Raw genomic sequence first — 15,672 nt, 5'->3', positions numbered from 1 at the left:
TTTGTTCCACATTTTTTAACTCCACAAAGTTTTTTCCCCCTTCACTTCCCCCCCACCTCCACCCCCAGTTTTTCCCACACACGCACTTTCTTTACCGGTTGGTGAGGGTTTTCTATTTTCCACATTTCCCCCCTCCATTTCATGCCCCACAGGTTGGGTTTTAATTGGGGGGGAGCGTTCACCTTTTTTTTTTCTTTTTCCCCTTCCCCTTCCTTTTATTTTTGCTAGCTTTCCCCCAGGTTAGTGTTTTGGTTTGGCTTTTTTTTTCTTTTGGGTGTGGGGGTGGTAGTGGTTTTCGTTGGTTCCCCCCCCCCCCCCCTTTTTTTTTTTTTTAAAGGTTTTTTTGGTTTGGTTTTGGTTTTTTGCTTTTGTGGTTTTTTTTTTTTTTTTCCTTTCCTGGGTTTTTTTCTTCCAATGATTTTTTGGATTTTTTCTTTATTCCTTTTATTTTCTTTATTCCTTTTTTCTGTTGGTTTTTATTAATTTTATTTTGCTGATTTTATCCAAGTTTTTTGTTGCATGTATTTTTTTCCCCACCTTCCCCACACACACACTTTCCTCCCACCACCCCCCCCCGTTTTCCTGTCCCACTGTTTCCCCTACCCTTTTTTTCCCCCTTCTGGTTGGTAGGTTTTTCCCCCCACAGTTCCCCCCCCTTTTCTCCTCCTCCCTTCTTCCCCCCAAATTTCCCCACTCCTCAACATTTCCCCCTTCACTCCCCCCTTTTTTTTGTTTTCAGGGTTTTTTTGGGGGTTGGGGGGGCTTGCCCCCTCTTTTTTTCTTTTTTGGCTGGGTCTTTCCCCCACAAGGTTTTTTGGGTTGATTTTTCCTTTTTTTTCCCTGTTTTTATTGGGTCGTTTTTGTTTTGGGGTTTTTTCCCCTATGTTTTTCCTTTTTATTCCACTTTTTTCCCCTGCCACCATCCCCCCACACACACTCATGGTGAGAGGCCCCCAGGCCCTGGCACCACCTGCCCACAAGGGAACCACCACCTCTGCACATTTGTCTCTGCTCAAATGGGCTCCACCCGGCCAGGAGAGAATTACTTTTCTTCACAGCAGCTCACACGGTGCTGTGGGTTGTATCTTTAACCAAAAGAGTTCAACTCGGCAATGGAGCTTTTGCTGAACAGCATTTGCACAGCACTGAGGGCTCCTGCTTATCCCTGCCTCAACAGTGAGTCCTGGAGGGTGTGCAGCAGGCTGGGAGGGGACACCGCCAGGCAAGTGACCCAAACTAACTGAACAGGGACCATGCTCAGCAATGAGAGAAAAGAAAGGGCTTTAGGAGGATTTGCCATCTTCTGCTCAGAGACTGGCATCAGCCTACCCACAGGAGGAGAAGAGTGGTTGCCTCTGCCTCACTTATTTCCTTCAATTCTTCCACTTCTCAAACCTTTTTCTTTTTAATCTTGACACACACCTCCACACACATGCACACTGTTCCATGCTTTTATTCCTCCCTCCCGTGTCACAGCAAGAGTGCAATGGAGGCAGCAGCTGTGCGGTGCTTCACTGCCCACCAAGGACAAGTCACAGCCCCTGAGCTCCATGGTTCAACTCTGAAGCTGCTCCTGCTTTGAGCACAAGACCCAGAAACTTCTCCCAACCTAACCTAACCCATCCTACTGATCCAGGCACAAGCTTCTTGATTCCAAACCTCCCTCGTAGAAATAGCTCCCAGTTTGCTAACAGCGAGTGCCACCGGGAAAAGACCCCCCGCTCCAGCCCCCGAACAGCCACAGCGCAGGAGGCGAATCTGTGTGTGGGATTCACACCACCGCAGGCACTCCACCTGGCTACAACTCCCTGCTGTCCTGTGGGACACACCACAGCACATTGCTTTGTGAAGGAAAGCATCAGCTTAGCTTAGCCACAGGTAGAAAAACAAAGCGTAACGGAAGCAGGTACACAACGGCACCGAGCAGCGTCCCCCAGGGCAAGGCAAACGCTCCCAAGCCCCTGCACCGCACCTCATCAGCCCCTCGCGGCGCACACGGGCGCGGGCTCGCGGCGGGGTGCTTTGTTCGGGGCGTTTTTAAGCTCTTTGCACGGCGGCCGCGACCCCGCGCACCCCGCGGCGCACGATCGCTTCGCCATGGCGGCGCGCGCAGGGGCCACTCAGCGTCCGCCCCGCGACCCCGATCTGCCCAGCAACAGGGCCCCGCGCGGCCAATGGCAGGTTTCCCTCGGCAACGCGGCGGGAACCGGCGGCCAATGGCAGGTTTCCCTCGGCAACGGCGGACCGGGCATGGCAGTTCCTCGGCAACGCGGGGAACCGGCGGCCAATGGCCGTGCGCGGCAGAGCCCCGCGGGGAACGTGCCCCGAGGCGCGGGCGGCTGCGGAGCGCGCCACGGCCTCCCGCGGGCACCGCGTGCGCGGGGCTCTGCGGAACAGCGGCGGAGCCGGGTGTTCGCATTGAGCCGCTGCAGCGCGTTCCGTGCGGGCAGGACACGCACCGGCCTCATCCCCTGAGCGGGCAGCACGAGCCTGAGCGGAGCCATGCACCCTGCCGGGCGAGACAGTGCCTGCAGAGGGACTGTAATCGCAGGACAAAGGGGAAGGGCTTTTGAGTTGAAAGAGGGTACATTTAGATTAGCTATTAGGAAAAATTCCCCACTATGAGGGTGGAGAAGCACTGGCACAGGTTGCCCAGGGAAACTGTGGCTGCCCCATCCCTGGAGCAGCTCTGTTCTGGAGGCAGGCTGAGAGCTGGGCTGGGTCAGCCTGGAGAAGAGAACACTCCTGAAGGGGAGACCTTAGAGCAGCTCCAGTGCCTAAAGGGGTTACAAGAAACCTGGAGAGGGGCTTTGGACAAGGGCCTGTAGGGACAGGACAAGGGGGAATGGCTTTAACCTGCCAGAGTGGAGATTGAGATGAGACATTATAAAGAAGTTCTTCCCTGTGAGGGTGCTGAGGCCCTAGCACAGGGTGCCCAGAGAACCTGTGGCTGCCCCATCCCTGGCAGTGTTCAAGGCCAGGTTGGACACAGGGGCTTGGAGCAACCTGCTCTAGTGGAAGGTGTCCGTGCCCATGACAAGGGGTTGGAACTGGGTGAGCTTTAAGGTCCCTTCCAACACAAACCATTCTATGATTCCACAAAGCTGCCCAGTTAACCTTCCCACACCAGTCAACAACAACAACAACACGGGGCACTACCACAAGTTAATAACAACAGGAAAGACCATACCTTTCTCCAGGCTGAGCTGCTGGTCTTCCTTTCAAAACAAAACAGATGATTCTGCCCTCTCTATACCTACTCCTATAGAAGTTGGTCCAGGCTGAGAAAAAGAGCACTATTTTTCCCCACCCCAGCTTTTATAGGCTGGAGCCTGCCCTGATTTAAGCAGCATCACCTGGACACTGAATTGGGACCAGCTGATGGATGGAGCAGGCCTTCAGAGGTGCTGGTGGGAACACAGCCAGCCTCAGGTGCAAGTGACCAAGGGGACGTGGTAGGAGAACCTGGCTGGAAGGGGTAGAAGGACTTGGAAGAGTTCAGCATCGAGTTTGGGGGCTCCAAAGGAGTCAACTGTGTACTTGGGGCTCACCTAATGGCCCAGCAGCCTTGCAAAGCATGTCAGGGCTTTGCAAATTGTTCTGGATCAGGGAGGGGACGTGAAGGAAAGTCTCCCATTCCCGTGTGCTGATCTTGTTCTTCACAATAACAATGTATTTCCTGAGAGTACCAGGAATCTCGCAAAGCCACTGGGATTCTCCACAGACCCAGATCTTCCCTGGTTCACTACGTGAGATGTGGAAAAAACTTCACTCCTCTACCATTTGTGTTACTGATGTCTACCTAAAGATAAAGCCACTGCAAGGGAAGAATGGTCAACAAAGAGATGTCCATCAGCACTCAGTTGTGACTGATTACATGAACTTAAAAATGGACTTAATATTCACATAGTAGGGGTTTTTTTTAATGATAGAGGTCTGCCAATGTTGGTGTTACTGCGAGTGCAGGCAAAAGTCAACTTGAAAGTGGGCGTGTAAAAATACTGAATTTGTAATACTTTACTGCCTCACGAAAGGCATCTCATTTGGACACAGAACATTGTTGCAGTGAGTAAGCATTTCTGTGGATTTCAATATAAATGGTTTCCCACAGCTTTAAATTTTTATGGAAAGTTGCACATTTCTGAGCGGCAGATACTATGTGTGCTTAGTTAACAGTTTTATGAGCAGCCAAGTTGTGGTTGCTATCAGGTATCATTTTCTGCTGCGTGCTCTTCTTTAACTTCCCAGCAAGTGTGAAAGTTGTTCTTAGGAGAAAATCACCTTTCCACTGAGAATTACTCTTTTTTGGTATGCTATTATTGGCTTCCACTGTTCTGCTGCTGCACTGTTCTGTGCAAGGTGACTGACACATTGAGTGCCCCTTCCTTCTCTCGGTTTTAGTAATAAAAGGTCTACAGACATAATGATTTGTTTGTGCTTTTCTGAATTTTCTGAAGTAATTCTTCCTTTTCTATGAGTACCCTTCTCCAATTTTGCTTTCTTTTGTTCAACTATTCCAGTTACAATTAAGGCTGAAGTAAGGAGCTGTGCTGTCAAAACTATCCAGTGGTTACCAAAGAAACCAATTCTTCTGGCCAGCCTGTCCAGTCTGTAAAGTCTATTCCCTACATTTTTCAGGGTCCTTAAGATTTGAAAGGATTCTCAGTTAAGTGCAGTAACTCTGAAATTGAACAAAATTGTTATGGATGGTTCAGTGAAGGTCTCTGCTCAATGAAAGCAAAAAGGGGAAGAAGGTACTAAGGCATAGAAGGAATGAGGCCAACATTGATAGTATTTATAATGCACTTAGGTACAGCGATAATACTGTTCTCAAAAAGTTATCAAAAAAAGGTGGTTAAGGCCAGATATGGTGTCACCAACATAAGAAGGACATGGAGCTGTTCGAGCAAGTCCAGAGGGGAGGCCACGAGGATGATCAGGGGCTGAAGCAGCTCCTGTATGAAGACAGGCTGAGAAAGTTGGGGCTGTTCAGCCTGGAGAAGAGAAGCTGCATGGAGACCTCAGAGCAGCTTCCAGTGTCTGAAGGGGGCTACAAGGATGCTGGAGAGGGACTCTTCATCAGGGACTGTAGCGATAGGACAAGGGGTGATGGGTTTAAACTTGAACAGGGGAAGTTCAGGTTAGATATAAGGAAGAAGTTCTTTACTGTGAGGGTGGTGAGGTGCTGGCACAGGTTGCCCAGAGAAGTGGTAAATGCTCCACCCCTGGCAGTGTTCAAGGCCAGGTTGGACAGAGCCCTGGGTGACATGGTCTAGTGTGAGGCGTCCCTGCCCATGGCAGGGGGTTGGAACTGGATGATCTTCAGGACTTTTCCAACCCAAACCATTCTATGATTCTATAAGGCAGAAAAGACTATGATTTGAAAAGAAATTTAAAAGATGGGGTTGTTTACTTTCAAGAGGAGACACTAGGCAATATTTAAAAAATAAAAATATATGAAATATTTTCATGCATCTCATAATGCTACACGAGATTTGTCCTCTGTCTCTGTGCATATATATGTATATTAGAATGTGAATTATCCAACTAAAATAAATTCTTATGGGATGTGTGTATAGAAATAGCAATTATAATGGATTTTCAGCTGGTAACTGTTACTGAGTCATGTAAATGAGATCAGAATTTAGTCCAAGGTTCTGTTCTCCCTTTCTAAATGGGTTTCCTCCCACCATGGCTGATGTGACTTCGTATGGGAGAAAGAACAGAACAGATCCATCTAGTGGGAGGACAGGAACAATATACATATTGCTGTATTATGTGTGACCACAAAGCAAAGTTAAAATTTTCACACAGAACATGATCATACTTGTATGTTTCATATGACATATCTTGTATTGTTAATAAGCATTACATTTAAAATCAGGTAAAGTGATACCACGTAAAGATATGATAAAGGAAAATTAGAAGCTATATCATCAGTTATTCTTTAAATCAATATTTTCTGCTATATTAGCTTTATAGCTAATGTTAGCTTTGTATTTTTTTCTGTTTGAGCTTGGAGTCCTTTAAATATACCTAATATGAACTGAAATATTTCTAATGAGAAATAGAACACAGTGGAAAATTTATTTCTCTGATTCTTTATCCTTGCCCTGTCTGTATTCTCACTCTTAATGTCCATAGAAATTACTTTTTCTCTACAGTGATGGCTGGTTTTGTGGAACGCATCTTCCAAAGTGAGTGATCGTTCACCGAGATGGGATTTTGTTGATATTTGTGTCGAATAGTAACAAGCTATCTTTACAACAAAAGAACCGAGCATCATGATGGAGTATCATCCAGAAAGTTTCTGAATTGTGAAAATGTGTAAATTATGCAAACCTGGGTCTTGCCTGAAGGATGAGAGACAAGAAGACTAGAAGTAAGTTGACACAGTTTGTGAAGTGAGAAACAGACCTCATTCTTATGCAGTTTTTAAAATGATAGGAAATTCCAAAGAGAAAAGCCTAGTTAAACTGAAAATAACACAGCACCACAAATCTGAAGTAAACATTTACTGGCATGATTCATTTGCTGGTGGGCACGTCCAGCAGCTTGGCACATGAGAGTCAGCCATGTCTGGTTGAACATTTCATGTGACGTGGCTTTCATGAATACTTAAGTTTTCCAAGATTCTCACATATCTATCCAAAGCAGAAATGGTAATGCAGCTGATGATTTGGTTTCTCTCTATATTCTATTGCAAAGGATGCTCTCAAAAAGGACTTTTACAAGAGCATGTAGTGATAGGATAAGGGGGAATGGCTTTAAACTGACAGAGAAGAGATTGAGATTAGATGACAGGAAGAAGTTCTTCCCTGTGAGGGTGCTGAGGCGCTGGCACAGGTTGCCCAGAGAAGCTGTGGCTGCCCCATCCCTGGCAGTGTTCAAGGCCAGGTTGGACAGGGCTTGGAGCAACCTGGTCTAGTGGAAGGTGTTGGAACTAAGATGAGCTTTAAGGTCCCTTCCAACCCAAACTGTTCTGTGATTCTATGATTTGCTGCTGCTACCACAGAAAAGTGCATTAGATCAAATTATTCCTTCAAAATGGGCACAGCCTTGCAGGAAAAGGATGAAGATGTTACATGATACTGATGGATGTAATTCTTCTTCCCCCCAAGATGATACAGGTAGATCCTAGCAGGGAGATGCACCCATTCATCAGCATATTGTGTCATGCACCAGTTTTATTCCTGCTCCGTTAACGCATGTGTCTGGATGGAAGTAAGAGAGAAGTGGCAGAGCTTTCAAAAGATGGTGGAAGTTCTCATCAGCATGACAAGATAATAGGAAATGAGGAAAGAGATTAAAAACCTCTTGCAACTATTATGTCTCTAGGAAATCTCTGCTTAGGCAGAGATGGCCTGTATGATGTTTTACACAATTTCCAAGAACTAGAGCATACACAGCAGTATTCAGTGCTGCAGAACTGCTTGAGATTCACCTGAAAACTATTATTTGCATGCAGTTTCACCTCAGAGCTTTAGAACTCTGACCACTGTAGTCCGGAGTATACTAAGAAACAAACAAAAGTTGGACTGTCTTGTAGGAAAAAGAAGACAGTTAAACCTACTAAACTTTAGCAATTCTATCTTGAATTATAACTATATTCCTAGTATTTGGAAAACTCAACAGGAAGTAAATCTGGTTTCCTGTGAGTCCGTCTTTGTAAAGTTTAATAAATGATGTATTCATTTTATTTTATGAGTCACTGCACTGGTTTTGTGGCACATTCGACACAAAGCAGAAGTTCAGAAGAGTGCTGCAACCTGCCACAAGAAAAAATTAGAAGAGTGGAAAAAGGGAAAGAAAGTAAATACTTTAAACATATGCAAAGTTGAAGGCCTAAGGGTCTGATTGATCTCCTGATGTAAGCGTGCAAATTAAAACCTTCAGTTTAAGCTTTAGTTTTAGCTTGTGAAGAACTGCCATTCTGTCACCTGCTACACTCATCACCCATTTACTTCGTACAAACATCACCACTTCACAAGACAGTGCCTGAAGGAGGAGACAGGCTTTGGGATGCCCCTGGAAATCCCTGCCTGTGTCTGCCTTTACATATTAATAGGGTTGTTATTCTCCCCATTACAGCTAAACTCTCCCTCTTTGCAACAGAAAGGTGCCCACCCCACGCCACAAGTGCCCAGAGGTGCCATTTGGTCTCTTCTTTCTCACCTCTCCTTTCAGTCCTGGGACACCCTAGAAAAAAAAGGACAAGGGTGTGTTAGTGCCTGGGGATCAGCAGGAGCTGGGGTCTCAGATGGGAAACAGAGAGGTGAGAGGGAGAAGCAGAGCTCCCCACTGCTTTACCAAAAGCCAATGACTGCAAAGAGCTCAGTCATTGGCTATGGGATTCTTACCTTGGGACCAGGGTATCCGATTGAACCTTCAATACCTGGGTAGCCCTTGAGGGAAGAAGACATGAAATGTTAGTTCCAGCGTGGAAGAGATGCAGCCCCAACTAACACAGGGGCAGCATTGCTGGCTGTGATGGTGGGGGGGCTTACCACAACTTACCTGTCTTCCTTTCAGCCCAGGGGAGCCTGGCTCACCCATGTTCCCCTTTGCATCCTAAGGAAAGAAAAACACAATATTAAGTATAAGCTTGGTGCTGACTGTGAGAAAATAGGAATTTCTGGGAGCATGAGAAGTGGTCTTGAAATTCTTGGGGTAATGGTTGGACTTCATGATCTTAAAGGTCTTTTCCAACCTAGTTGATGCTATGATTCTATGCTGGTGCATTTCTGCATCAGCAGATGCTAGATGCTCCTACAGAGCTTGGGGCAGCAGGATCTGCTTTATTCCAGGGAAGCCAGGGAAAGGTTGCATGGGGAGAGGAGCACACTGGGCTGGGGGCAGGAGAGTGGGACAATGGTGTCAATGCATCAGCTTCAGCACAGACATGGGGAGACACTGGTGCTGGATGTGTGCTCCATTCGCTCCGTCACAGCAGTCTCCCAAGGCCAAGGCAGATGTTGGGGAGATATTTCCCACCTTGGTGAAAGCTGCCTGCAGCTGAGGTGGGGTTTAGGGCATCCTGCAGTGTCTGCCTTATTCTCTTCCTAGAGGCTTAGCGTGACTTACCTTCTGCCAGAACAGAAAGCTGGTGCTGGGAATCACCTACATACATTGCCCTCCAGAATGGTGCCACCAAAATGGATATCCTCACATACCCGGCTAAAACTATATCTGTGTAAAGCCTCACTGGACAGCACTCTCCGCTGACCCACAAACCAGATCCTGAAGTGCAAACGTCCACAGCCTGATGATAAGCCTATGGTGCCAGGACAGAAAGCTGGTGCTGGCCATGTCCTACACAAGGAGACCTCCAGAACGGTGCCACCAACATGGCAATCCACAGTTGCTTAGCCAAGTAAAACTCCATCTATGTATGACCTCGCAGGGAAGTGCTCTCAGACACCCCATAAACCAGCTCCGTAAGTGTGAATGTCCAGACACTGTACCTAAACCTAATGTGTTAGGGCAGAAACAAACAGCTGGGCACACCTACACGGGGTGCCCTCTGGAACAGTGCCACCAACATGGATATTCTCTGTTACCTACCCACCTAAAACTCCATCTGTGTAAAGCCTCACTGGACAGCACTCTCCACTGACCCACAAACCAGCTCCCAAAGTGCCAATGTCCAGACTGTGCTCCTAAGCCTAATGTGGTAGGACAAAAACAAATAGCTGGGCATGTTCTACACAGGGTGCCCTCCGGAATGGTGCCACCCACGTGGCTATCCTCACTTCCTTACCCACCTATAACTCCATCTGTGTAAAGCCTCACTGGACACCACTTTCTGCTGACCCACAAACCAGCTCCCTAAGTGTGAACGTCCAGACCCTGATGCTAAGCCTGAGGTGTCAGGACAGAAAGCTGGTGCTGGGCATCACCTACACATGGTGCCCTCCGCAACAGTGCCACCAGCATGGCAATCCACCCTTGCTTACCCACGTAAACCTCCATCTGTGTGCGACCGCGCAGGGCAGCGCTCTCACATGCCTCAGAAACCGGCTCTTTAAGGGCAAACGTCCAGCCCGCCGGGTCCGCTCCGGGTCCGCTCTGGGTTCCCTCCGCCCGCTCGCCCGCTCATCCCCCTGGCCGCTGCGTCTCCGCAGCCCCGTCACCCGCTGCCGCCGTCCCGTTACCCTGCGGCGCGCCTCTCCTCCTCCTTCATTCCTTCTCGGGCAGAACACCCGGAACTGGGTGGAAAGGTCCAGCCAAAGCTCCGCCAACGCCAGTTCCACACCAGTTTCCATTAGCACCGCTCCTCTCTTCCCGTTTAACCCCGGCTATGGCTCTCGGGAGCGGCTTCTCCCCGCGGCGCACGGAGCCGGGACCTTCCACTGGCGCTCATCACCGCCCCTCGCGTCGGCCGGTCGCCACGGGGCTGCTTCTGGGCAATGACCCCCTTACGGAGCGCGCCGAGCAGCAAAGCCGGGGGCAGCCCCAGCTCCAGCGCCGGCACCGACGGGCGCTCCCGGCGGGGCTTTGTGTGGCTGGCGCTGGTGCCGCTGCAGAACGGACCCGTCTGAGCAGGGAAACGCGTTCCCTGCTCCCAGGAAGGACCGCGCCGGCCTCCATCCCCTGGGGAGGGCTCAGCGCTCTCCCGCCTCGCTCCCCCAGCACATCACCCGCATGTCCCCGAACGTCACATAAACACCATTGAACCTCAGGAACCGCTCTGCAGCACCAGACCGGCGGTCCCACGTGTCCCGAGTCCCTCAGCCCCTCCGCGCGGTGCCGGTGGTCTCGCAGCGCGGTCCTGGAGCGACCCGTGACGAAACGGAGACCTGGGGCCGAGGCACAGCCCATGACGGCTCCTTGGGGATGGTGGGCACGGGGAGACTCTTCCCATGGCCAAACACAGCAGCGAGGAGCCGGCTCGGGCCAGGACGCTCCCGTAGTCCTGGCACCAGCCCCGGCACTAGCTCGGCGCCGGGGGGCTCATCCGGACCCCGTCAGACCCCAGCAGACCCACGGCACAGGGCAGCGCTCTCAGGCGGCCAACAAATCACCTCGCTAAAGTGCAAACATCCAGCCCCTGCTCCTAAGCCTGAGGCGCCAGGACAGAAAGCTGGTGCTGAGCTTCACTTACGCACGGTCACCGCCAGAACAGTGCCACCAACATGGATATCAACCGTTGCTTAGCCACATAAAACTCCATCTGCATACTGCCTGTCTGTTGGGCATTCTCAGGCATCCCAGAAACCAGCTCCCAAAGTGCAAACCTCCAACCCCTGCTCCTAAGCCTAAGGTGCCAGGACATAAAGTTTTTGCTGGGCATCACCTACACATGGTGCCCTCTGGAACAGTGACACTAACGTGGCAATCCACCCTTGCTTAGCCACGTAAAACTCCATCTGTGTACTGTGATCAGGGCAGTGCTCTCAGGCGCTCCAGAAACCAGCTCCCTAAGTGTGAATGTCCAGATCCTGCTCCTAAGCCTAATGTGTTAGTATAGAAACCAGGAGCTGAGCATGCCCTACACATGGTGACCTTTGGAACAGTGCCACCAACATGGCAATCTACCCTTGCTTTGCCACCATCTGTCTACTGTCAGAGCTCATGGGTGGGGATATCTTCAAAAAGATATTCCTGAGCTCTGGGTTTGTGTTTCCTCCTCCTGTCTAAATGCAGCAGGAGCTTGGAGCTCCGACTCTGCATGGGTCTTGCAGGTGAAGGGGCCTGGTGGCATTTCTTGCCTCTTGGAGAAGTGTCTCTTGGCTGCTGCTGAGCTCAGAGCTTGCTGGGATCTGGGAAGATACTGCACAGTAGCATCTCATCCCTTGGAGCAGGAACTTCCTGGTTGACCTTGTGCTTCTAGTAGCAAATTTAACCTTAGATTTTCGGAAGACTCCTGTTCCCTGCACTAGTACACTCTGTGCGTCTTTACTGGACTTCATGTGTCAACTTTGATCCATGTATCAGGTAGAAGGATTGCTGCATCTCCCCATGGGAATCTTCAAAGGCTTAAAAAGGCAGCTAGCAACAGAGAAAGGGGCTCCTCACTGCTGATACTGTGCAGGAGGGTTTCACCACAGCCCTATGTGAGTGGAATGTTCCTATCTGTTTCCATGCTCTCAGCATCTGCAGACATGCAGTTACACCACACATCAGACAAAAAAGAAGAGTTTCCCAACTGCAGATTTGATGCTCAATTACAGGATGCAGCATGACAGCTACTACCACCGGGTATTAATAACTCTGCTTCACTTTATGGGTTTAACAGCTGTAGCAACCAAGATTTATAATGACACATTACGTTCAGCAATGCATCACGTAAGGAAACTAATCTGACAGCGCCAGGCCACTGAGCCAACTTACAACTTTTTAAGTGTGTTTATTCTGCCAAATTTGCTGCCCTATTTACTGGACTAAAATGAAAAAGTTGCACTGTGTTCATAAAACTCTGTACTCGCCTCTGTTTTGGCAGCTCCCATACTCTTTTTCTCCATCATGCTGTTATCTGGGAACCATTTGGTCCTTCTTCTTTCCCCATCCTCTGTCTGAAAACCCTTTGAAGCGTTTCCCACAGCGTGTATCCCAAGGTGGGGTACACCATAGGATAGGGGAGAGGAGGGACTGTAGCTGGGAGGAGATGCTGGGGGCACAGGCAGAGATGAGGGATGGAGCGGCTGTGGGAGAAGGGCGAGATGCTGGTTGCCCGAGGGTAGAGGGAGACTGTGGGCATTGCTACTCACTGACTCTAGGCAGCAATTTGTATCCCAGTCACTTGCAAAGATTGAGATCATCCGTTACTTCTCCCTAGACTTGGAGTTACAGCTGGCAGCAGGAAAGTCAGTCCTAAAAATAGTGAAACAGTAAGTCTGTACCCTGGGGCTGGATCCGGGCCCACTTCAGAGCCACCAGAGCAGTAATCCATGGCTTCTAATCTTCTCATCTCGCCAGTGGGCTGTGTGCTTCCACGTTTTCCATCCTCACAGCACAGTCGTCCACTGCCCAGACACAGGCAGGTGGATAGCAGAAGGATGGCTCTCGTCAGGGCTAAATGGGCTGGTTCTAGAGGTTCATTACTCAGAGATGCATTCCTCATTATCCCTGCAACTCATCCAGGAGTCCAGTCCAGAAAGCTTTAAATCCCATCCCACAAATCCTTTCTGTGGGACCAATGAAGAGCGATTAAGAACAAGTGTTTTGCCAGGTCTAAATTCACTGCGGAGAGTGCAGCACTTCCACTGACAAGGTCTGCAAATCAGACAAGGCAAAGAATGCCTCAGGTATCTTTTTAAGACAGAGTGGAAATACCTCGTTGCTTTTACAAACATCGATATGAAACAAGGTCTTGTAAACAAATAATGTAATGTGTGACCCTTTTATTAATGCTTTAACATCTGTTTATCTTTGCCTTTATTGGTATCTAATGAATATTGCAAACAGAAACTATTTTTCAACAGGTAATTTAATTATTTAAATTAAATAATTTAAGTTTAATTTGTTCTCTGCCCATGGGGCAACAGAAAATACACTGCCCAAAATAATCAGTTATTGTCATAAAATAGTAATATTTGAGGCAGAAACATTGCTGAAAAAATATTCTTAAGAGGCAAGACCATTCACTGTTTTAACCTCCAAGTGAGATACTTCCTGACTGGTGGTTATTGCCTCTGTCATTTCTGCTCCTACTTCTTTTTGAGTTCCCTATTTCTCTTTCTTGTTTTAGATACACAGGAAAAAAAATGTCAAGAGAGATTTGGATCCTCACATCCCACTCCGCACCACCACAGACAATCACATCACATATTTTCTTTTCTAGTTCTATCTTGAAAAGAGTTAGTTTTATTCTCCCCTCCCTCCTGTGATGCTCTGAATTCATAATTATCTCATGGGAAAAAAAGATGGTCCCATGAGCTTGCCTTGAACCCGATTCTTGTGTCAATGATATCCTTTAATTTTAAATAGCTCTTTTTGTTTCCTGTTGTTTATCCCAGTGGTCCACTATTAGAGAAAAATAAATAAACAAACAAACCAACCCACCCATATTCCTGCTCAGCTTTGGCTTTGTTGGTGAAACAAGGCAAGTCTGTTTGCGTTTGCTTGGCAAAGAGGAGCTTTTCAGTTTCCTCTTACAAGGTCAGCTCTTCCCTGTGTGTGTGCAGGTTTTGATTAATTTTTCTTGACTGTGTGTGACCAAACAGTGTAACAGATGCATTGGGGTTTTTTTCACCCAATGCTTTGTATTGCTCTTTTCCCCTCAATGCTTTGTAAATCCTTTTTTAGCTTTACTAGAACTATGTCAACTGTCCTGTCCTAGGATAAGTTTTGCCTTTTCTTTTCCCCCCTATACTGAGTCTCAATTATCTTAAAAAAGGCAAATGTCCCAGGTCCTTTCTCTCCTCTTTTGCTGAAACATTGGAGGGTTTATAGCAGAAATTGTATCTTTTATCCCTGGAGTGCATTATCTTGCACTGTGTACTATTAAACTGATCTTTATTATTCTGTATCTCCAAGTTATCCATTGCTTCCCATCTTAACAGTTCCATCCTCCTCCATGTCCCCAGTGCCTCCCACAGCCCATTAGCTGTGGTGTTCAGCAGCACGTTGTGTTTCAACACTTTTGCCCCATCCTTATAAGCGCATCCTTGTATTTTCTATATGAACTCCTGCTCTGGCTGTTTCTGATGGAGCATCATAGTCAAACCCTTCAGCAGAGCTTGGAAATTTTGGGTCTATGCTGACAGTTGTTCTGTGTGAGACAAGGTACCTTTGGGGAAACCATGTTGTTGTTTCAGCCTGCTTTTCATTGTATTCCACTTCCCTGTCTTATGGAGTCACAGGATGGTTGGGGTTGGAAGGGACCCTTGGAGATCACCAGGTCCAAACCCCTGCCAAGGCAGGGCCACCTAAAACAGGTTACACATGAACATGTCCATGGTGGGGTTTGAATGTCTCCACAGAGGGAGACTCCACAACTCCCCTGGGCAGCCTGTGCCAGAGCTCTGCCACCCTCAATGGAAAGAAGTTCCTCCTCGTGTTGAGGTGAAACTTGTTGTGTTTTAGTTTCTGGCCATTGCTCCTCATCCTGTCGCTGGGCACCGCTGAAAAGAGTCTGGCACCATCCTCCTGGCACCCGCCTTTGAGACATTTATATGCATTGATGAGATCCCCTCTCAGTCTGCTCTTCTCTGAGTAACCAGATCCAGCTCCCAGAGTCTCTCCTCATAGCAGAGATGCTCCAGACCCCTCATCATCCTTGTGGCTCTCCACTGGACTCTCTCCAGTAGCTCCTTGTCTTTCTCGTACTGAGGACCCCAGCACTGGACACAACACTCCAGATATGACCTCTCCAGCGCCGAGTAGAGGGGGAGCATCACCTCCCTCGACCTGCTGCTGCCACACTCCTCCCGATGCACCCTAGGATACTACTGTCCCCCGTGGCCGCAAGGGCACACTGCCGGCTCATAGTCAACTTGACATCCACCACCACTCCCAGCTCCATTGCTTTCCCTTTCCGTGTGCAGTCAGACATCGGGGGGGGGGGGGTGTGTGTGCGAAAAAGGACGCCCCGGCCACCCCAACCCGCACCCCGCCGGGTTCCCGAGTCAAGCGCCCGAACGGCGGCAGTAGCTTGAGGGAAGGGGGGCCCCATGCTTGAGGGGAAGCAACACCGCGACCGTTACTGGCGCTGCCGCCGCCCCGCCCGCC

At 48.8% G+C, this 15,672-nt stretch overlaps 1 protein-coding gene across 1 annotated transcript; it reads right to left on the bottom strand.

The window, feature by feature from the left end:
- Positions 1-7,946: 7,946 nt before the first annotated feature.
- Positions 7,947-10,516, bottom strand: LOC115601674 (collagen alpha-2(VI) chain-like). The gene is made up of 4 exons (XM_030471994.1): positions 10,155-10,516; positions 8,518-8,571; positions 8,361-8,405; positions 7,947-8,199 (listed from the first exon to the last, which is right to left on the bottom strand). The coding sequence occupies exons 1-4, from the start codon at positions 10,263-10,265 to the stop codon at positions 8,092-8,094; spliced, it is 318 nt and encodes a 105-aa protein (XP_030327854.1). The 5' UTR covers positions 10,266-10,516; the 3' UTR covers positions 7,947-8,091.
- Between the last annotated feature and the right edge of the window lie 5,156 nt (positions 10,517-15,672).

This window comes from Strigops habroptila, chromosome 2 (assembly GCF_004027225.2).
Source record: "Strigops habroptila isolate Jane chromosome 2, bStrHab1.2.pri, whole genome shotgun sequence".
NCBI lineage: Eukaryota > Metazoa > Chordata > Aves > Psittaciformes > Psittacidae > Strigops > Strigops habroptila.
Note: the sequence above shows the minus strand (reverse complement) of the source record. Positions and strands in the feature narration are given on the sequence as shown.